General features: G+C 47.4%; 1 protein-coding gene across 1 annotated transcript in view; it reads left to right on the top strand.

Annotated features, from left to right (window-relative positions):
* Positions 1–11,756, top strand: part of ptpn13 (protein tyrosine phosphatase non-receptor type 13) — a gene marked incomplete at both ends in the record, with an annotated part of 84,063 nt that overhangs the window by 46,711 nt on the left and 25,596 nt on the right. Inside the window, 5 exons of the mRNA XM_084169843.1 lie at positions 4,317–4,409; positions 5,407–5,503; positions 10,226–10,460; positions 10,836–10,910; positions 11,547–11,721. Of these exons, the coding sequence (XP_084025969.1) occupies positions 4,317–4,409; positions 5,407–5,503; positions 10,226–10,460; positions 10,836–10,910; positions 11,547–11,721 (675 nt within the window). The remainder of the gene's footprint in view (positions 1–4,316; positions 4,410–5,406; positions 5,504–10,225; positions 10,461–10,835; positions 10,911–11,546; positions 11,722–11,756) is intronic.

The following is an 11,756-nucleotide window of genomic DNA, read 5'->3' as shown; positions in this document are numbered from 1 at the left end:
TTTCCAACCAAAGTGCTTCTCTATCCAGTCAACTCTCACACAGTCATTCAGCCGTGCCTGAACCTCTGCTTCATGATTAATCTAGTCATCTCTCCTCTCACTCAGCTAGCCCTTCCTCTAATCCATCTAGTCATCTCTCCTCTCACTCAGCTAGCCCTTCCGCTAATCCATCTAGTCATCTCTCCTCTCACTCAGCTAGCCCTTCCTCTAATCCATCTAGTCATCTCTCCTCTCACTCAGCCAGCCCTTCCTCTAATCCATCTAGTCATCTCTCCTCTCACTCAGCTAGCCCTTCCTCTAATCCATCTAGTCATCTCTCCTCTCACTCAGCTAGCCCTTCCTCTAATCCATCTAGTCATCTCTCCTCTCACTCAGCCAGCCCTTCCTCTAATCCATCTAGTCATCTCTCCTCACACTCAGCTAGCCCTTCCTCTAATCCATCTAGTCATCTCTCCTCACACTCAGCCAGCCCTTCCTCTAATCCATCTAGTCATCTCTCCTCTCACTCAGCCAGCCCTTCCTCTAATCCATCTAGTCATCTCTCCTCTCACTCAGCCAGCCCTTCTTCTAATCCATCTAGTCATCTCTCCTCTCACTCAGCCAGCCCTTCCTCTAATCCATCTAGTCATCTCTCCTCTCACTCAGCCAGCCCTTCCTCTAATCCATCTAGTCATCTCTCCTCTCACTCAGCCAGCCCTTCCTCTAATCCATCTAGTCATCTCTCCTCTCACTCAGCCAGCCCTTCCTCTAATCCATCTAGTCATCTCTCCTCTCACTCAGCCAGCCCTTCCTCTAATCCATCTAGTCATCTCTCCTCTCACTCAGCTAGCCCTTCCTCTAATCCATCTAGTCATCTCTCCTCTCACTCAGCCAGCCCTTCCTCTAATCCATCTAGTCATCTCTCCTCTCACTCAGCTAGCCCTTCCTCTAATCCATCTAGTCATCTCTCCTCTCACTCAGCCAGCCCTTCCTCTAATCCATCTAGTCATCTCTCCTCTCACTCAGCTAGCCCTTCCTCTAATCCATCTAGTCATCTCTCCTCTCACTCAGCTAGCCCTTCCTCTAATCCATCTAGTCATCTCTCCTCTCACTCAGCTAGCCCTTCCTCTAATCCATCTAGTCATCTCTCCTCTCACTCAGCTAGCCCTTCCTCTAATCCATCTAGTCATCTCTCCTCTCACTCAGCCAGCCCTTCCTCTAATCCATCTAGTCATCTCTCCTCTCACTCAGCCAGCCCTTCCTCTAATCCATCTAGTCATCTCTCCTCTCACTCAGCCAGCCCTTCCTCTAATCCATCTAGTCATCTCTCCTCTCACTCAGCCAGCCCTTCCTCTAATCCATCTAGTCATCTCTCCTCTCACTCAGCCAGCCCTTCCTCTAATCCATCTAGTCATCTCTCCTCTCACTCAGCCAGCCCTTCCTCTAATCCATCTAGTCATCTCTCCTCTCACTCAGCTAGCCCTTCCTCTAATCCATCTAGTCATCTCTCCTCTCACTCAGCCAGCCCTTCCTCTAATCCATCTAGTCATCTCTCTTCTCACTCAGCTAGCCCTTCCTCTAATCCATCTAGTCATCTCTCCTCTCACTCAGCCAGCCCTTCCTCTAATCCATCTAGTCATCTCTCCTCTCACTCAGCTAGCCCTTCCTCTAATCCATCTAGTCATCTCTCCTCTCACTCAGCCAGCCCTTCCTCTAATCCATCTAGTCATCTCTCCTCTCACTCAGCCAGCCCTTCCTCTAATCCATCTAGTCATCTCTCCTCTCACTCAGCCAGCCCTTCCTCTAATCCATCTAGTCATCTCTCCTCTCACTCAGCCAGCCCTTCCTCTAATCCATCTAGTCATCTCTCCTCTCACTCAGCCAGCCCTTCCTCTAATCCATCTAGTCATCTCTCCTCTCACTCAGCCAGCCCTTCCTCTAATCCATCTAGTCATCTCTCCTCTCACTCAGCCAGCCCTTCCTCTAATCCATCTAGTCATCTCTCCTCTCACTCAGCCAGCCCTTCCTCTAATCCATCTAGTCATCTCTCCTCTCACTCAGCCAGCCCTTCCTCTAATCCATCTAGTCATCTCTCCTCTCACTCAGCCAGCCCTTCCTCTAATCCATCTAGTCATCTCTCCTCTCACTCAGCTAGCCCTTCCTCTAATCCATCTAGTCATCTCTCCTCTCACTCAGCTAGCCCTTCCTCTAATCCATCTGGTCATCTCTCCTCTCACTCAGCCAGCCCTTCCTCTAATCCATCTAGTCATCTCTCCTCTCACTCAGCCAGCCCTTCCTCTAATCCATCTGGTCATCTCTCCTCTCACTCAGCCAGCCCTTCCTCTAATCCATCTAGTCATCTCTCCTCTCACTCAGCTAGCCCTTCCTCTAATCCATCTAGTCATCTCTCCTCTCACTCAGCCAGCCCTTCCTCTAATCCATCTAGTCATCTCTCCTCTCACTCAGCCAGCCCTTCCTCTAATCCATCTAGTCATCTCTCCTCTCACTCAGCCAGCCCTTCCTCTAATCCATCTAGTCATCTCTCCTCTCACTCAGCCAGCCCTTCCTCTAATCCATCTAGTCATCTCTCCTCTCACTCAGCCAGCCCTTCCTCTAATCCATCTAGTCATCTCTCCTCTCACTCAGCCAGCCCTTCCTCTAATCCATCTAGTCATCTCTCCTCTCACTCAGCCAGCCCTTCCTCTAATCCATCTAGTCATCTCTCCTCTCACTCAGCCAGCCCTTCCTCTAATCCATCTAGTCATCTCTCCTCTCACTCAGCCAGCCCTTCCTCTAATCCATCTAGTCATCTCTCCTCTCACTCAGCCAGCCCTTCCTCTAATCCATCTAGTCATCTCTCCTCTCACTCAGCTAGCCCTTCCTCTAATCCATCTAGTCATCTCTCCTCTCACTCAGCTAGCCCTTCCTCTAATCCATCTGGTCATCTCTCCTCTCACTCAGCCAGCCCTTCCTCTAATCCATCTAGTCATCTCTCCTCTCACTCAGCCAGCCCTTCCTCTAATCCATCTAGTCATCTCTCCTCTCACTCAGCTAGCCCTTCCTCTAATCCATCTGGTCATCTCTCCTCTCACTCAGCCAGCCCTTCCTCTAATCCATCTAGTCATCTCTCCTCTCACTCAGCCAGCCCTTCCTCTAATCCATCTAGTCATCTCTCCTCTCACTCAGCTAGCCCTTCCTCTAATCCATCTAGTCATCTCTCCTCTCACTCAGCTAGCCCTTCCTCTAATCCATCTAGTCATCTCTCCTCTCACTCAGCCAGCCCTTCCTCTAATCCATCTAGTCATCTCTCCTCTCACTCAGCCAGCCCTTCCTCTAATCCATCTAGTCATCTCTCCTCACACTCAGCTAGCCCTTCCTCTAATCCATCTAGTCATCTCTCCTCTCACTCAGCCAGCCCTTCCTCTAATCCATCTAGTCATCTCTCCTCTCACTCAGCCAGCCCTTCCTCTAATCCATCTAGTCATCTCTCCTCTCACTCAGCCAGCCCTTCCTCTAATCCATCTAGTCATCTCTCCTCTCACTCAGCCAGCCCTTCCTCTAATCCATCTAGTCATCTCTCCTCTCACTCAGCCAGCCCTTCCTCTAATCCATCTGGTCATCTCTCCTCTCACTCAGCTAGCCTATATCCCTGCCCGAGGCTGTTAGACTAGAGAGGAAGATTCACAGCATTTTGCAGCGTCAAGCTAGCTGGCTTCACCTTTATTTATAATATTTTCTATTTGATTATATGGACTTTTCGTGACATCTCTCCATGTATGTTTACTTTCCTGGCATGAGTTATTTGTATATCTTACTGTAGTTTTCAACAGGTTAATGTGTTTGTTCAAGTTCAGTTCAAGAACGATTTGGGAGAATCGAATTCCCCCGGCAGTTGGAAAGGGACCGCTGCTCTGAGCTCGCAGGCTGCGATCCCAAATGGCACCCTATTCCCTCTATAATGCACTACTTTAGACCAGAACCCTATTCCCTCTATAGTGCACTACTTTAGACCAGAACCCTACGTTATTAGGGTACCATTTATGACACCTCCTCAGTCTCACCCACTGCAATGTCTGGACTCTATTTCCCCTGAGTTAGAACTCCGGCACTGCTAACCAGTCAAATCCTCTTAAAATGAATTTATTTAAAATAGTTTTATTTAAAACTTTCACCTGGTCAGTCTGTCATGGAAAGAGCAGGTGTTCCTAATGTTTTGTACACTCCGTCTATTTGACACACTGCAGCTTCTCTACTGTCTGAGTAAAAAAAAAATGTCTGTCTTTCAGACCATAGAGATACAATATAATAACTCTGATTTTAATATTTCTGTCTTTCAGATCCTCTGCACTCCCACCGGAGGTACCACAGTGACTACAGCTCGTCCAGTGAGAGCCCCTCTGTAGCTTCTTCTGACACAGACTACAGACAAGGTAGCATTTCTTTTTTATTTTTTATTTCACCTTTATTTAACCAGGTAAGCCAGTTGAGAACAAGTTCTCATTTACAACTGCGACCTGGCCAAGATAAAAGCAAAGCAGTGCGATTTAAAAACAACAACAACAACACAGAGTTACATATGGGGTAAAACAAAACATAAAGTCAAAAATACAAACAGAAAATATATATACAGTGTGTGCAAATGTAGCAAGTTATGGAGGTAAGGCAATAAATAGGCCATAGTGCAAAATAATTACAATTTGGTATTAACACTGGAATGATAGATGTGCAAGAGATGATGTGCAAATAGAGATACTGGGGTGTAAATGAGCAAAATAAATAACAATATGGGGATGAGGTAGTTGGGTGGGCTAATTTCATTCATATCATTCAAGCCAGTCCTTTTAACTTTAAAATACAAAATTACATGTTTGTTACGCACAAGGTGTTTCAAATTCCACAGCAAAAGAGGAACATGTGCCGTTGAATGTAGATTTATTATGAGTCCTGGATCTTAAAGCCAGAGCTGACTATGCACTTCACGTCCCCCTCATCTTGGAAACGAAATTATAAACAGCTTAACTGCAGCACCAGAAACCTCACTGACACACAAAGCTGCTGTCATCTTGAGCAACTGTTAGGTCTTTCGAAAACGCTCACCGTAGCATCTTGAGCAACTGATAGATATTGTTAGATATTACTTGTTAGATATTACTGCACTGTCGGAGCTAGAAGCACAAGCATTTCGCTACACCCGCTATAACATCTGCTAAACACGTGTATGTGACAAATAACATTTGATTTGATTTGAACTGTTAGATCTTTTGGAAAACGCTCACCCGTAGCCTAGTTCTTTGAATGTGTGATACTCCTGGCTCTGTTCTGGTTTCACCATCACTACTCGGCCAACTCCCTCTGATTCTGCTGCCCGCTGGAGCCTGCTGTTGATCATGTGATGGATCTTTTACATCTTTCTTTCTTCTGTTTCAGCTAAGAAAACAGAGGAAGTGAGACGCTACAGCTCCCAGTTGGCTCTCTCAGACCATCACGGCGTGTCTCTCACCAGCCACAACACGCACAGGCACAGGTACGTCCCTGTTAACAATTACCCTTGAGATGGAGGCATGTCCGTTCCCAGTAAAAGATTCACCTGGGCCTTGTTCATTAAGATACGCAGTGGAAGAAAACAGTCCGAAACAGGGAGGCACTATCTGAACTTGTCCTATAGCAAAGGCTCCTTTTTTCATTACACAATGTTAAAAAAAAAGTTGCGCTATGGTGTGCCTTAATGAAAACAACCTTTCACCTGAGCGCTCTCTCTGTGACTTTCTCCCCTCTCACATTCCTAGTGTCCAGTCAAGCCAAAAGTCTGAGTCCTGCAATAGCAACGTGTGTGTGTGTGTACACCAAAAGTATGTGATTACCTGTTCAAATGAGTGGATTTGGCTATTTCAGCCACACCCGTTGCTGACGGGTGTATAAAATTGAGCACACCGCCATGCAATCTCCATAGACAAACATTGGCTGTAGAATGGCCTTACTGAAGAGCTCAGTGACTTTCAACGTGGCACCGTCATAGGATGCCACCTTTCCAACAAGTCAGTTAATCACATTTCTGCCCTGCTAGAGCTGCCCAGGTCAACTGTAAGTGCTGTTATTGTGAAGTGAATACATCTAGAAGCAACAACGGCTAGGCTGCGAAATGGTAGGCCACACAAGCTCACAGAACAGGCCCGCCGAATGCTGAAGCGCGTAGCGCATTAAAATCGTCTGTTCTCTGATGCAACACTGACTACCGAGTTCCAAATTGCCTCTGGAAGCAACGCCAGCACAAGTACTGTTCGTCGGAAGCTTCATGAAATGTGTTTCCATGGCCGAGCAGCCGCACACAAGCCTAAGATCACTATGCGCAATGCCAGGCGTCGGCTGGAGTGGTGTAAAGCTCGCCGCCATTGGACTCTGGAGTAGTCGAAACGCGTTCTCTGGAGTGATGAATCATGCTTCACCATCTGGCAGTCCGACGGAGGAATCTTGAGTTTGGCGGATGCCAGTAGAAACGCTACCTGCCCCAATGCATAGTGCCAACTGTAAAGTTTGGTTGAGGAGGAATAATGGCCTGGGGCTGTTTTTCATGGTTCGGGCTAGTTCCAGTGAAGGGAAATCTTAACGCTACAGCATACAATGACATTCTAGACGATTCTATGCTTCCAAATTGTGGCAACAGTTTGCGGAAGGCCCTTTCCTGTTTCAGCATGACAATGCCCCTGTGCACAAATCGAGGTCCATACAGAAATGGTTTGTCTATCTGTGTGGAAGAACTTGACTGGCCTGCACAGAGCCCTGACCTCAACCCCATCGAACACCTTTGGGATGAATTGGAACGCCGACTGCGAGCCAGGCCTAATCGGCCAACATCAGTGTCTGACCTCACTAATGCTCTTGTGGCTGAATGGAAGCAAGTCCCCGCAGCAATGTTCCAACATCTAGTGGAAAGCCTTCCCAGAAGAGTGGAGGCTGTTGTAGCAGCAAAGGGGGGACCGACTCCATAGTAATGGCAGTGATTTTGGAATAAGATGTTTGACGAGCAGGTGTCCACATACTTTTGATCATGTAGTTTATATACCCTGGCCCAGGATAGACACCTGTTAATGTTCAGCTAAAGGATCTCCGCTGTTCTCATGCCGCTCACGACTGGGAAAACGGAGAGGTGTGTCGTAGTTGAGGTATGGAAACACGTCCCTCTACTTGGAAGTCAGTCCGAGTTGAGTTATTTATCAGGAATCATAGAAGGTAAATCATCCTGTCACGTTTTCAGTTATTACTGTTCCTGAAGGGTAATGTTTTTTTTGTTTGTTTTTTTAACTTCCTGAAGCAGCCTTGCCTGTTAGCTGTACGATGTTTAATCTGTGGCACTACTTCACCCCCTGCTGGCTAAGTTAATGTATAAGCTGGCTCTATGTTCTAGTCTAGGGGTGTCTCAGAAATAGCACACTTTTCCTTTATATAGTGCCCTGTTCAAAAGTAGTGCACTATATAGGGAATGTGGTGCCATTGGGGACTCCTACTAGTAGTGGGCCGTAGTAGTGTGTGTGTGTGTGTGTGTGTGTGTGTGTGTGTGTGTGTGTGTGTGTGTGGTCATGGTAACGTCAATCGGCTGCAGGCTGTAGTGTGGGGTGGTAGGTTAATCAGTGCCAGTATGATTTCATAATTGATCCTGTGTGCAGACAGACAGTTTGGGCACAGGACCACAGAGGGGATTGACACACACTCACCAAACAGCTGGGTCGGGTCACATGCCTGTGCACTGATGTGAAAACCCCATCCAGCACTGATCTCACTCTAATCTTTGGCATCACACTGTGTGTGTGTGTGTGTGTGTACTAATACCAGCCCAAACCAGTCGTGACATTTATGCTAAAAGGAAATCATGGCAGAGCAATGATCCTCTGTCCTCATGCCTTTTTAGTTTGTACTGATATGTTCTGGCGCTTTAGATTTTAGTGATACAGTGCATTCAGAAAGTATTCAGACCCCTTGACTTTTTCCAGATTTTTTGTTACATTACAGCCTTATTATAAAATTGATTAAATAGTTATTTTTTCTCATGATTCTACACACAATACCCCATAATGTCAAAGCAAAAGTTATTTTTTTTATGTAAAAAATTAAAAACGTTTACAGAAGTATTCAGACCCTTTACTCAGTACTTTGTTGAAGCACCTTTGGCAGCGATTACAGCCTCGAGTCTTCTTGGGTATGACGCTACAAGCTTGGCACACCTGTATTTGGGGAGTTTCTCCCATTTTTCTCTGCAGATCCTCTCAAGCTCTGTCAGGTTGGATGGGGAGTGTCGCTGCACAGCTATTTTCAGGTCTCCAGAGATGTTCGATCGGGTTCAAGTCCGGGCTCTGGCTGGGCCCACTCAAGGACATTCAAAAACTTGTCCCGAAGCCACTCCTGCGTTGTCTTGGCTGTGTGCCTAGGGTCGTTGTCCTGTTGGAAGGTGAACCTTCACCCCAGTCTGTGGTCCTGAGTGCTCTGGAGCAGGTTTTCATCAAGGATCTCTCTGTACTTTGCTCCGTTCATCTTTCTCTCGATCCTGACTAGTCTCCTAGTCCCTGCTGCTGAAAAACATACCCACAGTATGATGTTGCCACCACCATGCTTCACCATAGGGATGGTGCCAGGTTTCCTCCAGATGTGACGCTTGGCATTCAGGCCAAAGTGTTCCATCTTGGTTTCATCCGACCAGAGAATCTTATTTCTCATGGTCTGGGAGTCCTTTAGGTGCCCTTTGCCAAACTCCAAGCGGGCAGTCATGTGCTTTTTTCTGAGGAGTGCCTTCCGTCTGGCCACTCTACCATAAAGGCCTAACTGGTGAAGTGCTGCAAAGATGGTTGTCCTTCTGGACGGGTCTCCCATCTCCACAGAGGAACTCTGGAGCTCTGTCGAGAATGACCAAGGCCCTTCTCCCCCGATTACTCAGTTTGGCTGGGCGGCCAGCTCTAGGAAGAGTCTTGGTGGTTCCAAACTTCTTCCATTTAAGAATGATAGAGGCCACTGTGTTCTTGGAGACTTTCAATGCTGCAGAAATGTTTGGGTACCCTTCCCCAGATCTGTGCCTCGACACAATCCTGTCTCGGAGCTCTACGGACAATTCCTTCGACCTCGTGGCTTGGTTTTTTTCTCTGACATGCACTGTCAACTGTAGGAGCTTATATAGACAGGTGTGTGCCTTTCCAAATAATCTCCAATCATTTTAATTTACCACAGGTGGACTCCAATTAAGTTGTAGAAACAGCTAAATGATGATCAACGGAAACAGGATGCACCTGAGCTCAATTTCGAGTCTCATAGCAAAGGGTCTGAATACTTATGTAAATAAGGTATTTCTGGTTTATTTATTTTTATTCTAAAAACCTGTTTTTGCTTTATCATTATGAGGTATTGTGTGTCGATTGATGCGGGAAAACCCAATTAATTTAATACATTTTAGAATAAGGCTGTAACGCCACAAAATGTGGAGAAGGGGTCTGAATACTTTCCGAATGCACTGTATGAACATAGCACTTTAGATTTTCCGCATTTAACCCAACCCCTCTGAATCAGAGGTGCGGAGGGCTGCCTTAATCCACATCCACGTCTTCGGCACCCGGGGAACACCAGGTGAAAGCTATGATCCCTTATTGATGTCACTTGTTAAATCCACTTCAATCAGTGTAGATGAAGGGGAGGAGACAGGTTAAATAAGGATTTTTAAGCCTTGAGACAATTGAGACATATATTGTACATGTGTCATTCAGAGGGTGAGTGGGCAAGACAAAATATTGAAGTGCCTTTGAACGGGGTATGGTAGTAGGTGCCAGGCGCACCGGTTTGTGTCAAGAACTGCAACGCTGCTGGGTTTTTCACGCTCAACAGTTTCCTGTGTGTATCAAGAATGGTCCACCACCGAAAGGACATCCAGCCAACTTGACACTAACTGTAAGATTGGAGTCAACATGGGCCAGCATCCCTTGTGGAACGCTTTTCGACACCTTGTAGAGTCCATGCCCTGACGAAAAAACGAGGATATTCTGAGGGCAACTCAATATTAGGAAGGTGTTCTTAATGTTTTGTACACTCTGTGTATGTGCTTGTCTAGGTCATGTAGAGTAAGGAATCATGGCAGTTCTATGCATCTTATTTCTATGTCCTCCCCATGCAGGCTGTAGGAAGGGTCTGCACACAGATATGAATGTCTGTAATGTATAGTAGGGAATCAATCGTGTCAGTTTTACATTTCTACCCCCCCCCCCCCCCCCCCCAGGCGGTATGAGGGTGCAGCAGACGAGGGTCTGATGCTCCAGAGACGGGAGGATGAGGTTCAGAGGCTCCAGGCTAACAGGCTGTCCAGGGCATCCCTCTACCCAGGGGACGACCCCCGAGCCAGCCTCTACCCCGGGGATGAGCCCCTGGCCTTGGCCCTGGCCCTGGCACGCACCTCCATGCTGGATCTCCGGGACCCTCTCAATGCAACGCTACCACACCACCGCAAGCCTAAGGTAGCCTACCGCATGACAAACCTAAGGGTAGCTACCGCATGACAAACCTAAGGGTAGCTACCGCATGACAAACCTAATGGTAGCTACCGCATGACAAACCTAAGGGTAGCTACCGCATGACAAACCTAAGGGTAGCTACCGCATGACAAACCTAAGGGTAGCTACCGCATGACAAACCTAATGGTAGCCTACCTACATCTCAGGCCTAGATCTAGACCAATGCTGTCTCTTTGTGAAACGGCTGTTGTATGATTTTGTTGTTGTTGTTGTTGTTGTTGTTGATGGGAGTACAAGTAGGCCTAACATTGTACACCACGACATGGCGCAGTCTGTGTGCGTAACCTCTTCCTACTCTGTCTCTCTTCCCCATTGCAGAATTTCTTTGGTCCTGAATTTGTGAAGATGACCAGCGAGCCATGTGTTGCCTTAACTGTTCCCTCTTCAATAATGGTAAGACATCCACGAGACGTTTGGCGCAGGATACTAGTGGAGCCGGTGGTTGTGGGAGTGAGGGTTATGTCAGTGTAGCGGAATGCAGCCTTGTTCTCCTCTAGCCCTGGGTTCAAACAGAAAGCCTTGTTCTCCTCTAGCCCTGGGTTCAAACAGAAAGCCTTGTTCTCCTCTAGCCCTGGGTTCAAACAGAAAGCCTTGTTCTCCTCTAGCCCTGGGTTCAAACAGAAAGCCTTGTTCTCCTCTAGCCCTGGGTTCAAACAGAAAGCCTTGTTCTCCTCTAGCCCTGGGTTCAAACAGAAAGCCTTGTTCTCCTCTAGCCCTGGGTTCAAACAGAAAGCTTTCATTTCAATCCTTTAGCTCTGCTTGATTGAGCTGGCCTGGCTGCAATGGAACCAATGAAACCCTGCTCACCTAGCAGCTCCAGGCATGCTCAATCAAACTCTCTCAAACTATTAAAAAAAAACCCCACCACATCCTATTTTAACCCCGCTCTGGAGTGGAGAGATCCCAGGTCTGGTGGTCAGTACAGTGTAATGGATCTCTCCTGGTCAGTACAGTGTAATGGATCTCTCCTGGTCAGTACAATGTCCCATCTCTCACCCTCTATTACCCCTCGCTCTCTCTCGCTCTCAGAACAAGCGTGGGAAGCTGGATGAGGTCCAGAGGAAGGTGGGGGTGGTTCTGCTGAACGGCCAGAAGCTGGAGCTGAGCTGTGACATCAAGGCTGTGTGTAAGGACGTGTTGGACATGGTGGTGGCTCACATTGGACTTGTGGAACACCACCTCTTTGGCCTTGCCTGCCTCACAGGTACGGAATGGGTGGAGACGGTTCATCCTGTGTGT

This window comes from Coregonus lavaretus (assembly GCF_964263955.1).
Source record: "Coregonus lavaretus genome assembly, chromosome: 10".
In the NCBI taxonomy this organism is placed as follows: domain Eukaryota; kingdom Metazoa; phylum Chordata; class Actinopteri; order Salmoniformes; family Salmonidae; genus Coregonus; species Coregonus lavaretus.
This window is presented reverse-complemented; position numbering and strand designations above follow the sequence as displayed.